This window comes from Lagenorhynchus albirostris, chromosome 1 (genome assembly GCF_949774975.1).
Source record: "Lagenorhynchus albirostris chromosome 1, mLagAlb1.1, whole genome shotgun sequence".
NCBI classification, from domain to species: Eukaryota; Metazoa; Chordata; class Mammalia; order Artiodactyla; family Delphinidae; genus Lagenorhynchus; species Lagenorhynchus albirostris.
The window spans coordinates 80,680,321-80,694,586 of NC_083095.1; the positions used below are offsets into that span (position 1 = coordinate 80,680,321).

At 37.7% G+C, this 14,266-nt stretch overlaps 1 protein-coding gene across 2 annotated transcripts in view; it reads left to right on the forward strand.

Annotated features, from left to right (window-relative positions):
- CDIN1 (CDAN1 interacting nuclease 1) overlaps positions 1 to 14,266 on the forward strand; it is a 212,109-nt gene that overhangs the window by 83,695 nt on the left and 114,148 nt on the right. For both annotated transcript variants that reach the window (XM_060168625.1, XM_060168633.1), the window contains exons 6-7: positions 11,862 to 11,941; positions 12,293 to 12,342. In XM_060168625.1, coding sequence (XP_060024608.1) covers positions 11,862 to 11,941; positions 12,293 to 12,342 — 130 coding nt within the window. The remainder of the gene's footprint in view (positions 1 to 11,861; positions 11,942 to 12,292; positions 12,343 to 14,266) is intronic.

A 14,266-nucleotide genomic window follows, 5' to 3' on the forward strand; every position in this document is an offset into this window, starting at 1 on the left:
GCTGCCATTAACTTTCTCCCCTGACCTTGAGTTGGAGTCTTCTCTTTACCTGTGACTCAACTCTCAATGTCATCTGACATGCAGGGCCCCAGTAAGACAGGAGAGCTCAGCTTAGACAGAAGAGCTCAGCTTCATTATGTGGCCCTATATTTGCTCTACCTGGAGCACTAAGTGTCTTGCAACTTTAACTGCCAATATTTGAATTGGAGGGATATCTAGGAGGGAGGAAAACGAGGTCAATTCTTATAGATATGTTGCCTCAATCTGGAGGTCAATTCTTATAAATATGATGCCTCAATCTGGAACATTTCACATTACTTTTGAGTACCATGGGAATAGTGCTGGAGAATACCCAGGTAATTATGAGCCCAACTGGCTAGTAAGTTCATATCATGGCTCCACCACTAACTAGGAGTGGGACTTTGGGCAAATTACGTAAATTCCCCATCAGTTTCTTCATATCTAAGATGAGGATAGCCACCTTGTGAGTACATACTGAGAGTTCATCGAATTAGGGTTTAGAGTTGTGCCTGGTACACAGTAAACACTCAGTAAATGTTGACTGTTATTCCTTTTCAGAAGTGGACACTTGTTATAGGGTAGGCTGAGTAACCCCGCCTTCCTGAATGCTCAACTGACTTTGTATAGTGTTTCTGAAATTAGAAATTTGGGTACATTTACAGTTTTACCATATCCACATAGTATACCACACGTACTAATAATAAATACGCTATATCTACCTGATATTTTTAAAATGTCATTTATTTAATTATGTTTTCAAAGGGAAATTTATAATACCACGTTAAATAATAAACTGGGCTTTCTTGCCATAAATAGAAAGTACTTGTTAAAATAACGTATAACTGTTCAAACAATTATTTTGTGTCCTAGTAAAGTCACTTCTCCTATGCCAGTGTTAAGCCCTCTTCTCTTTGGGACACATGGCATTAGATGTTGTCAGCACTTATCTAAAGACCCATTGTGTCCTATAGCCTCTTAGTCTACATTTTCTGAAAACAGTTTTTTAAAAAGCCTACTCATCTGAAATAATAAAAGCTCAAATTAAGTCAAATCCATTTTAATACCTAGAAATGGCTGTAACAGTAGGGAATTGGATTTTGAGTAGTTCATTAATAATGTGGTCAGCAATTTATTGAGTAGCTGTTTGTGCAGAGCGACTTTGAGGTGATAGCTGAGAAATATTTTTGCTTTTAGGCAGCTTGTCAAGTATCCTGACACAAGCAGTTCCTCAGTTGTCTTTGTGAGCCATGCATTCTCAAAGATGGTGATATGGCGTAGCCAGATATCAAGTATATCTGCAGCATTAAAATTTCATTGGGGAGCAGTTAAGAAAAAAACGTCTGAAAGTGTCTGAGGCGGCCATAATGAAACAAACTAAAAAGAGGTGAAGAAAGATTGACGTAGACCAAACATAGGGCCACAATGCAATCTGAAACCTTGTAGCTTCAGCACCAGTAATAAACTTATAAGAATTATTTCTCATCTTCTTGGTGTGACCACAGGATTGGCTAATCCTCCATGTAAAAACCCTCAGATATGTAAAGATAGCATTGAGGAAGTATGATATCTTTTTTCCGTACTGTGCTAAGCATTATTTTTTTCCTTCAGATTTTGTTTTCTTTGGGCTCTCATGGTTTCAAGTCTTAGCATCCTGATCAATCTTCTGTCAACAGGTAACAAAGTAATATTTAGTAAAGTGCCAAATGATCGGTAGCAATGAGTTCACTCCGCCCCACAGTATGAGGGAGAGGAGAACAAGAAGAATTAAGGGAAAACTTTACTGGAGGAGGTGAGAATTGAACTGAGCTTTGAAGTTTTGGCCAACGGAAAGATTCAAAAGAACATTCCAGATTTGGACGATGGAGTCTGGGGTGGAATTAAATATGTACTTGGCATTAACCACATGCTGAATAAATTTCTGTTGAATGTTTGTTCGTTGAATAAGAGTTGATGGTGTATGATGGCTGTAGAGCTGCAAGTTGCCTGAGACAAGAATCTGATCCGTGTGACTATTCATGCTTTGGAGACACCTTCCTCTTGTCCTTATATAATACTTTTTTGATGACTCTAGTTCAAGTTATTTCTTACACAATTATGTGCTAGTTAGAGAGCAAAATTATAATTTGTCCCTATAGGGTTCCCTAATGTTAAAAGATGTTTCTTATTCAGATTGTCACATGGGATCAGACTGCTTTAGAGATCACTCCTGTGCTACAGGAGAGCTAGCGAGCTGCCTGGAATTCTCCAGAGGAGTGGTTCCAACTGTAAGAGAAAGTAGGCTCCTGTAGGCCACTGGCAATATTGAAATTGTCCAGAAAAGACACTGGCAGGCCAGCTCCGTGGAGATGTAACTTGAGACCTTCATGACTTTGATATCCAAAAGCCTTAAACCAGCACTTGAAGAAGAGATGAAATTCTAGCTTAAAATTTAATTCTAGATTAAATTTTAGGCTTTGCCGTTCTGGAGCTCAGCCTCTGGAGCAGCCGCGTGAAGAAGCAGAACTCCTGGTGTGTTTTGGGAGCAGCTGTCTTCCCTATCCAGCTTTTCAGCTGCAGGGATTTTTTTTTTTTTTTTTATTCTTTGTTTTTTCAATGGAGGGAGAACCAGGTTCTAACAACACTGTGCTGTCTGCACTTGAATTTTCCTTCCAAATGACCCGTCTCATCTTTATCCCTGTATCATCCATCCCTCATTTCATCTTGTTTTCACTCCTGACTGCTGCTATCCAGTGTATAGTCAGCCCCATGCTGGCTCACTTATCATGCTTAAATCCATTTGTGACATCGGATTGGAGGTCCCATGTATATATGGTCTTGTCTTTGTTTCAGTCCAGGTGTAACCTAGGCAGATGGCACTCTTTGCAGTAGGCAGGACTTCCAGGGACCTTAAGAGTGAAGATGATTCACCTGCTTGTTTGCCTCCGTTCCTTTCCGCAGTAGCTGGCCACTTATCTGAGCTTACACTAAGGAAAGGAAGAGTTATAAAAGTGGGTGTGATGTTAATGATTTGGGCAGAGTTGCTACTTGCTTGATTGCTGTTGCTTGAAATGCCCTTAGCTGGAGGGGAAAAAATCTCTCTCTTCTATGGTTATAGGCAAGACTTAAAATACAAACCCCTCATGCAGCGACAACACATTAAGCTTAACACACACAGAGGTGGAAAGGACTTCTACCAGGTTCTTTCCAGAGAACAGGTTTGATTCCGGATTGTGCACTGCACACACTGAATCCCACAAGGGGGCGCGGCAGGGGGGGGGTGTAAAGAGGGAAATTCTGGCATTGACACCTTTTGCCTGTTGAATAGACTCACTTCTGCTGTCTCTCCAAGGCCGTGGCAACATGTGCGTGGTAAGAGCAGGCTCCTGACTTCATTTATACCTCATGAAGTTTTTCTTTTTTTACCCTCTGGACCATAGAAAGTAACAAATGATTTTGATGATGTGATTTTGGGAGGCAAAAAGCAGGCCACACTGTAATCTAACACCGGCCAAGGCAACAGCCTAACAACTGTAACATCCCAGGTCTCAAACAGCATGTTAGTGCTTTTTGCGTGTTATTTTATTTCATCTTCACAACAACCCTACAAAATAAGCACCAGTGTTAAAGCTCTTTTACTGATGAGGGAACTGAAGGTCACAGAGATTAATTAACTTGTTGATATAACACAGCTAGCAGGTGGAAGGGCCAGGCCTCAAACCAGGTCTGTCTGATTCTAGACTCAGCGCATAACCACTGTTCCGTGCTGCCTCTCCATTTGAAAGCATTATAGTGCATAGCTTTGCAAGTTTACCTTTCCTTTAGAAGGCATGTTTTTCCTCTTTTGAGGAAGATGTAAAAAAAAATTATGGTCTTGTTGTATGATATCTGAGGCTAGGTCATAAGAAGCCATAAACTTCTGCCTGGCTCCCTTGGGATGCTTGCTCTTGGAACCTACCCGTCAATTCAAGGGGAAGTTCAAGCAGACCTCAGAGAGGTCCAAATGGAGAAAAACCGAGGCCCCTCTCCCACAGTTATAGCTGACCTCACAGCAGGTACAGATTTGCCAGACCTGTGAGTGAGTGGTCAAGAAAGTGAATCCTCCAGCACCCAGATAATCCACTCCAGTTAACGCCACACAAAGAGAAGCTGTCTCCATTGAGTCCAGCCCAACTTGCTAAATAATGAGCATGTTAAGAAATTGGTGTTTAAAGCCACCAATCCCCTCCACCAAAAAAAATATGGGTCTGTATTTGAGAAGCCCGTGGAATTGATTCTCAAACCCGCAGAAACAAGTTGTTTTGTTTCCTAAGCCTGTTGATTAGCACGGTGCTTTGGCCTCTGACATGGTAGCAGCCTTTGGAGGGGTCAGGGGAACGATTTATTTCCTAGCCACCAATGACCATTCTCCCATTTCCCTGGCCTAGCCAGACACCATGCAGCAGAGAGGACTTCACGGGTGATTTAGGTGGTTCCATTCTCCAACCTACCTGCATATTTGCCACCTGCCCCTCTCGCTATTGTTTGGGGCTCCAACTTCATGGGAGGACTTTTTTCTTTATATATTTATATAGCTTTAACTGCAAAAAAAAAAATTAACAAAGAAACAAGTTTTCCCTTGAACTTCTTATTAAAGGGTTTCCAAAAACTTCAGCAACATAACAGAGTGAGTTTTTGTGGATGGGCTACGTTTCCATGACAAAGACATAGAAATGATAGACCAAATAAACAACAAAAAAAATCTTTTAAAATACATAATCAAGTTCAAACAAAGGAATTCGATCTCTAGTTACAAGAAATGGAGACAGAATGTATATTCAGAATGGTGAACAGGGGCTCACACTGTGTAGGTCCATAAGAATTTTTAGCTTTAGATGTAGACATAAAAGGCCGGGGCTGGGATTTTTAACAGCCCATAGGGAAAGATGTGCAGCCAGGAGCTGGAATTGAGCTTCTACAAATAGCCCAAACCATGAAAAAAAGGAGTAGGAAACTCCACGTGCCTAGAGAAAATGTAAGGAAGCTTGCTTACTGTATATGGACTTGGGTTGTGGAGTATTAGGAGAGGAGAGAGAAATTAGAAATAGGTCAGCACCATTTGTGGGTATAGGTTCAGATTTGCATTCTTACTTACTGCAGGAAGCCTGAGCTAAGAAATTAACAATAAAACTAGTCTCTGCAAAAATATACATAAAACTACTTTGTCATGGTTATTTCTGCAGCACAAGTCAAACAATGCTTTCTGAAAATAAGCTAACAGTAAAAATTTACAAAGCAAGTAAGGAAACTACCACCATAGGGAAGATAGGTAAGTAGGTAGGCAGGTAGATAGGTAGAGAAATCGTATACTATGGACTAGAGATGAGAAAATGAAGTCACTATAAATTTAATCTATAAGATGACATTTATAAACTAAAATTAATATATAAGCTGATTGAATAAAAAGAAAGACTATAGGGACTTCCCTGATAGTCCAGTGGTAAAGAATCCTCCTTCCCATGAAAGGGATGTGGGTTCAGTCCCTGGTTGGGGAACTAAGATCCCACATGCTGCGGGGCAACTGAGCCCCACGTGCCACAACAACTGAGCTCGTGTGGCTCAACCAGAGAGAGAAGACCCATGTGCCGCAACTAGAGAGAAGCCCGCACACCACAACGAAGACCTGACACAGCCAAAAAAAAAAAAAAAAGGAAGACTATAACTGGATAAATGAAAGAATAGAAAATAGTGTGAAAAACACATTTAAAAATAACGTTTAGAAATGAAGTAATTGTCATTGAGGTTAAAAGCTCATTAGATGAGTGAAGTGTTGGATTAAACAAAAAAAATAAAAATTAGAAGAATTAGATTAGAACAAAAGTTAGTGAATTCTAGGATGGCTCTAAGGAAAGTAACTTTAGTGTAACACAAGAGAGAAGAGAAGGGAAATATAAACAGTTTATAGGGGTAGGAGATAAAATAAGACCTAAAAGATGTCTAATGTAAGCGTTCCAGGAAGAGAATGGAGACCAAAGCTATAATGGCTCATTTCTTTCAAACTGGTTAAAGGCATTTATCCTTAGACTCATGAAACATAGCTAATTCCAAGCAGGCTAAATAAAAAGAGTCATACCCAGGTGAACAGTGATGTAACTATTGAATATCAAAGAAAAATCTAAAAGCAACCAGAAATTAAAGACAGATTACCTATATAAGGACTACCATTAGACTGAGAGTAGAGTTCTTATTTGTAATAGATGTCAAGAAACAATGGAATCATATCTTCAAAGGGCTGAATCTTAGCCTGTGATTCTGTGCCCAGCTATATTATCATTCAAGAGTGAGAAATAAGTAGAGATATTTTCAGACAAGGCAGAACTAAATGATTTACTACTCAGTGATCCCAGCTGAAAGAACTAATAAATGAGGTGCTTTAGTAACAATATCCAGTTTTTGGATATTGAATCCAAAAGTAGAATGTGGAATTCAAGAAGCAATGCTGAAAAAGGAAATTGACAAACATGTTGATAAATCTAAATAAGCATTGAATGTTTAAAAAATGTTTTTAAAAATGGAAAGAGACTATATAAGTGAAGATTCTCCAGAGAAACAGAACCAGTAGGACTGTGTGCGCGTGCATGTGTGTGTGTGTGTGTGTGTGTGTGTGTGTGTGTGTGTGTGTGTAGAGAGAGAGAGATTGATTATAAGAAATTGGTTCACATGATAATAGAGGCTAATAAGTCCCAATATCTACAGTTAGTCAGCAAGCTGGAGACACAGGAGAGGCAATGCCAGTGGCCTAGTTCCAGTCCAGAGGCCTGCAGGCTTGAGACCCAGGAGGAACCAATATTTTAGTTCTAGTCTAAAGGCAGGAAAATACCAATGTCCCAAGTCAAAGGCAGTTAGGCAGAAAGAATTCTCTTCTACTCAGTCTTTTTGTTCTAGTCAGTCCTTCAGCTGATTGGATGAGGCCCACCACATTAGGGAAGGCAATCTGCTTTACTCAGTCTACCAATTCAAATGTGAATCTCATCCAGAAACACCCTTACAAACATCTAGAATAATGTTTGACCAAATGTGTCACCCTGTGGCCCAATCAAGTTGACATATAAAATTAACCATCACAAAGACTAACTAGGAAATTGTGTTTACAAACAAGATGGTTGAACAGAAATAATAGGCACAATAACATGGAGGCTGATGAGGAATGGGGGCTTTCTGATTGGAGTGAGTGCATTCTAAATTACTTATACTCAGAATTACAAAGGACGTATGATTAGATTAGATATTGTTTAAATTTTTTTGAGAGGACTACTGAAGAAGTAGATACAAAGTGTATTACATTCAAGTGAATAAAGAGAGAAAGGGGGCATAAAGAAAATTTAATCAACTAGGAGGTAGTAAAGGAGAAATGGAAAAGGGAAGAAAATGGTTACCAGAACATGGAAAACAAGAGGGTAGAGATAAGTCCAGATGTCTCAGTTGCAAGTGGATTAAACTCACTTTTTAAAAAGCAAAGATTTTCAAATTTGATTTTAGAAAATCTGGCTAAATGTTATTAATAAGAGTCAGGCCTAAGACTTAATGATAAAATGAAGTTTAAAGTAAAGAAATGGAATACCAGATATATCAGGCAGATACTATCCAAAAGAAAAGTGGTGCAGCAGTATTACCACTAGGTAATGTTATGTTTAGCACAAAAAAAGAGATTGAGAAGGTTATGACTTGATGCCAAAAGATATAATTTCTAAGAAGTATATGTAAAACAATGAGTTTGTACACCCAACAAAATAGCCTCCTAATATAGAAAACAAACATTGATAGAATTATGTGGAGAAACTGACAAACTGACAGTAGTAGTAGATTAGTTCATATCTAGTGTGGAAAATATTAATAAGAATATATAAGATTTGAATAATACAATTAAAAACCTTGACATACTAGACATACCTGAACTCTGTACCTCAATAGGAACTTCAGTGATTTTTAAGATATATAAAACATTTATAAAAATATGTTCCATATAAAAACACAAAGGAAGTCAAGCACATACTTCCAAATTAAAATAAACATCACATACATTGACCACAATCAGATCAAATTGGAAATATAAAAAATGAAATGTTTAAAAGAATTTATGAATCAAAGATTAAATCATAATGGAAACTACAAAATATTTATAAATGACAACAAAAATTATGGCATGTAGCTAAAGCAGAATTTAGAGGAAAAAGTATAGCCTTAAAAATTATGTTAAAAGATTAAAAATGTATTTAATAAACATAGTAAATTAGTAAAAGGATAAGTGTAGCAAACTCAAAGAAGAAAACAGGAAACAATGATCACAAAAGGATAAATTCAATGTAACTTGAAGAAATGGAGAAGTAGAGAGAAAGCAAAACCCAAATTTGGTTTCTTGAAAATACTAGTAAAACAAACCAACCTCTAGCAAGAGTGATAAGTTTAAAAGTTTACACAAATTAATCTTAGGCTATCCAAAGTTAATTTAATTGCCGATCCAGAAGCTAAGTCAGAATGGTGGGACATGGATATTTATTATATTAGCCTCCTGCCTTCTTTATGTTAGAAATATTCCACAATAAAAAGATCATGATCTTTATTTAGGCATTATGCCTTAGTCCAGGCATTGCCTCTTGCCTGTCTTCTGTGTAGCGTGCTTTAACAGATACCAGCTCTCCTATTCTTGTACATCTTGCTTCAAGTGACTCATGCATTCTTGCTTTGCACATGCTTGGTAGATAGTTGAAATCCCAGCAGTTGAAGCAGGGACAGGGTTAAATTGTGAAATCAACAGAATGACTACCTCTAGCAAAGGTTAGGGAGAACAAAACTCCTGTCTACCTGTGGTCAAAATAGATTGATGTACATTGGACAGATGTCATGGCTGGCCTAGGGACAGCTTCTGTGAAAGGCATAGGCTTCCGTGAGGGTTCCTATCCCCAGCCGTCCCAAGATTGTCCAATTGCCTTTCCTTATCTGGTTGATGTTATTATTCCTCCCTTTGGCATTTCCTAAGCTTCAGAGTATGTGTGTAAATGTATGCTTGCACTCTGGCTTGATCTGAGATGTAGACCTCCTCAAGCCTGAGTGCAAAGACCCAGGCATGGAGGGCAGGCACATCCTGCATCTGGAGCCTTGGCCTGCAGTTCCTATGTGTTAGCACTTTTCTCTCGTGCTCTGAAAAACGGCAGGTTGCAAGAAGAGAAAAGAGCTTTTTTTGAGTTTAAAATGAACGCAGACTCAATATATAGTTTTTACTATTCAATTTAAAATCACTGACTTCCTCTCGCAAGCTTCCTTTGATTTGAATAGTGTTCTATTCAATATATTCAAACTATTTTTTTTAAGTTTATTGGCAATGATTCTTAATTCTGGTAAGCACACTGTTCTAAAATGTATATTGTGAGGAAAATTATGATGTCATCAGTTTCTTTTTTCTTTAATATTTCCCTTTCTTCCCTCATAAAATAAATGACCTAATTTTTTTCTGTACTAGGGTATTGTCCCTCTTCTTTTTTAAAAAGGGCCTTTGTTTTATGATTTTAGCAATGAGTTTGCATATAGTTTGGTATGAGGTCAGTAATTTTCCCTAGAATAGCACTTTTGGGTATACTGTCTGGTCATTTAGTAATCTTCTTCTCACATGGGTATGAGAGTTAGCAGTGTAATAACTTAGCAATAACCAGGTGCATGTGGAGAAGGTGCTTTTGTTCCCTTGAGACACTGATAGCATCATGGGTACCACAAAGGAATGTGTCTGCCATTACTATCCGGTGACTGAGTGGCAGACCAGAGAGAGTGCAGTCCCTCAGGGAAGGTGACCCAGTGCATGTGCGATTGCTTTGTTCCCCTCCTACTAGCCTGGCCTTAGAATTAAGTTGGGAAAACAGAGTGAGTTTACCAGGTACTTTTCTATCTATTTAACACTATTGTTGGAATAATCTATTCTTTTATAATAAGACAGTTTGCTGCTTCATATTTCCAATGTTTGTTCCACTTATCCATGGTAATGTCTTTCCGAAATAATTGAGTCTAACTTAAGCTTACATGAGGCAAATGCCTAAGCCTGATTTGTTTCTTATTATTACTTAAACTTTAACAAAATAAATAACAAAAAAGCTGTTGTAGCTGTTTTCTCTAGGGACTCATGTAAGAACCCTTAAAGGTAGTCATGTCAGATAACATTATCACTTTCTACAGAGGAAGACACCGAATTTGAGAGGTTCCATAATTTGCCAGGTTGCAGAGCTGGGTATAGGGATAGGGCTGGATAGGATTCCTCCAGTGATGATGATCTTTTCTGAGACTCCAAATATGGCCTCTCCACTTGCAGTGCAAACACATTTATAAATGGCTATGAACTGTATAACATTGCTATAAACATGCAGTTATGGAACTAAGAATAGGAAATAATTAAAATTATTGCGCTTCATTTTTTCTTTGTGCACTCCATACTATGCTTAAGTGAGAAAGATGTCATTTCCTTATTTCCTTCCACAGAATTTACTAACATTTATCCTGTCAGTGTTCTTATGGTACTGAACTTGATAAAGAACATCATAATCTAAAAAAATACGTTAAGCCAAAAATTTTCTCAGAACCTGAATGACATAGGTCTGTGGTCTGTGTTCATTCTGTTTAACTAGATAATTATCCAGTATGCTTTTAGTTTGTGCTTGTAGGGACCAGACTCTAAGCTATTTTGGTAAATGGGAATGAGTCCACTGGAGGACTTGAAGGAATTGGTTCCTAAGCAACACCTGACTTAGCTTCCATCTAGAGACGTGCCTTCCTCCCATGCTGAGGAAGAGGAGTTCTGGCCACCATGGCTTCTGCATGCCTACAGTAAACAGTGAGGCCAGGATCTCCTGCCTCACTTTTCAAAGGGTGTGATCTGATATAGCATCCCTCAGAAGATGCCTCCCATAGTCCCTTCTGTTGCAGTTCCCCGGGATAAGGTCAATTTAATTTGCAACTGGGTGTGATGAGACGTTTTGGGACAAAAATTCGTATATAAATATAAATGTGTGTGTGTGTGTGTGTGTGTGTGTGTGTATTATTTTCCCTTATTTATGATTGGCTCAGGGCTTCCCTGGTGGTGCAGTGGTTGAGAGTCCGCCTGCCGATACAGGGGACACGGGTTCGTGCCCCGGTCCGGGAGGATCCCACATGCCACGGAGCGGCTGGGCCCGTGAGCCATGGCCGCTGAGCCTGCGCATCCGGAGCCTGTGCTCTGCAACGGGAGAGGCCACAGCAGTGAGAGGCCCGCATACTGCAAAAAAAAAAAAAAAAAGATTTGCTCTATTGTCAGTCAGTTTTACCTACTTTCCTTACCTGTGAAATGGACATAACATTTCGTGGCAGTTGATGAGAATTATTTCAGAAAGGTTTAGAATTCAGAGATGCTTTCTCGGCTGAAAGTTATTTTTTATTGACGTCATTGAAGTCTTTGAATCTGACCTGCCTTCACTAAGCTTTCCAGGTACATATGCTTGATTATAACATACTTACCTGCAAAAGGTAAATATTTTCTTTTCTGATTGTTTTTGTTGTGGTTTTCTTTTTCCCCCAAGTGGGCTTTTCCAAAGCTAATTTATCTGCAAAGAGACATATGCTTTAGGTCTGTACTTGTTAATTTACCTTGGAAAAATTAGGTCATCTTCAAATCTGGCAATGTGGCTTATAAACTTGGCAAAATGGTCTAATTAAAAGCTTCCCGTAGATTTGAAAAAAGGAAAAAAATGATTAGTATCAGTAATGTTTTCATTTTCATGCTTTGTGTATTTATAGGTATATGTCACTTCTCATGTTGTATTAAAAGTATGTTGACTGTCTGCTAACAGTTCATCTCTTTTCTTCTGCAGCCTCCAAGTCTGTTATAAATAGTATGCTACGGGACCCTTCTCAGATTCCAGATGGAGTTCTAGCAAATCAGGTCTATCAGGTATTAATCACAGCTGTCTATTTTCAGTGGCAATGCTGTTATCTGCCTAGCAGAGTAAAGGATTTTAAACCTCATTTAATTACTGTCATCATAAACTATCACTGAGGTCAGGGTGCACCATAAATGGCAATGCAATATTTGCGAGAAGAGCATTTCACTTTTTAATAGCTTGCTTTTATAGTGAATAAAAAGGATGCAATTTTTGTTTTCTGTGATTAAATCTGAACAGTCTTTTGATAGCTTTTTAAATTTTTTTTTTTAGGAAAAGGAATGACTGCTTTTAGGATACTATTTAACTGCAACAGTTTTTGTAGTCACTCATCCCAGACCCCTTCTCTTATTTGTCTGCAGTGCATCGTGAACGACTGCTGTTATGGACCACTGGTGGACTGCATCAAACAGTATCCTTTCCCATAAAATTTTAGGTGCACAATTGACGAGCTTAGACTCAGTGGAGGAGATGTGTCTAGCTTTAACCTGACATAAAGTTCTGCTTCACAAAACACATATCATACTCTTCTATTTTATATTCAATCAACTGGAGGGTCACTGCAGACCATTCTTTTCTACAGCTTAAAAAAAAAAAAAAATCAGATAGGCCCCGGGAAGATGTCAGTTCAGCAGTTGCACAGTTACAGGCTTATTTCAAACTGCTTGGTTTTCAGTGAGTTTAAAGGTACAGAGTCATGAGGCAAGTAACACATTGTCTGGGATGTCTAACCATTCCAGTGAACATTTTTTCAAATATAACACATTTCTATTTAAAATGAACCAAATTTAGTTGAGAATAAATTTTGAGCCTGGAGTTAAAGGATGATGTGATTAAAATGCCACCAGGGACTATCACGTTTTAAAGGGCAGTAGATTCTTATTGCTTAAATGTTGATTACAATCTGAGCTCTTGCTTGGGTTCCTAATAAACATTTTTAGAGAAAACCAAGCTAATTTTTCCCTCTGGACTGAATTTAAGGCTATGAGAACAGATGTCCAGTCATTCTTCATTAAAGATATTGAGATTACTAGAGTTAATGCTTGCTTCTTCAAACAGGATTTGAGTGGACAGCAACTAGACGTGGTGAAGGAGGACATTTTTAATCAATACCTTTAGTAGTGTTGTGGCAACACTAAGGATATTGACAGTCCTTGGCTCAAAAAGTTTATTCAAAAAGTAAATAATTAGCAATTTTTTAATGGGAATCATATCTATCTGAGTCCATGAGTCTCATATTTCTTAATAATATAACATGCCCTTCCTGGGTTTTGTTAGCATGGGTGGCATTGCGACCAGTTGTGACTCGGTGATTACCAGTAAGGAGGCTTTTTGTTAGGAGTCAATGAAATTTTTGTAAAAATAAAGATTCATTTTCTTTTTTTCATAAAGTTAACCTTTGAAAAATAATCTTTTAGCAGAGTCCTCTTGTAAGAATATTCAGTATCTATGTTACAGCCCTTGGTATATTTATTCTTCCAATCTAACTTAATCTATTATATTTATTAATATATAATATTAATATATTATAGCCCTTTGTATATTTCTTATTCCAATCTAACTTAAATTAATAAAAATCACAGCATTGTCATAAGCTTGCCTCTTTATTAGACCAAAGTGAAACTATACTTCTATTTTCAGTGTAAAATTAATGATAGTGTTAGAAACTGTCGGAATGCCAACCTCACATTGCTACGGTGATAAAGTTTAGCACATTCATATAACAACTAACACCATCTCAGAGTATCTGGGGTGGAATTACATGTTAATTTTGAAGCACATAAAATAGTTAAAAATCAATTTAAAGTTAAGGTTTTAAAAGCATAATGTCTTTTGAAGGATTGCTTATTGATTTTAAATATAACTATCTAATTATATATGCATAGACTAACGTATGAAGTCAACTGCTTTGCAAATGCCAGGAGGCTGTTTTTCAGTAATAGTTGAGATGCTTACGGGAAACCAGATTGCTGTATTGCTGGGGAAGAAAATGGCTTGTGAGGTTATTTACAAGTTTTGCCCCATGGTCACTGCCATACATCAATAATAGGTATTATTATAGAGAAAGTCTAAGTGTTTCTGCTTATGAAGCATTATAAATTCTGTTTGGAGTATTTTCCTTGCATTTTTGCCATCATTCACTTTCCTTTTTTGGCTGTGTTATTGCCAGTAGAATTTAAAGTAGTACATGATTTCAGTTGATAAAGATAATGATGTATGTCTGTAAATTGTATTCACTGACTAGATTATAATTTCACAGTTCCATTATGCCTATTGCCAATAAAATTACTGTTTTTATAAGCTTTATTTTCTAGACCTTGTATTTTATATATGTT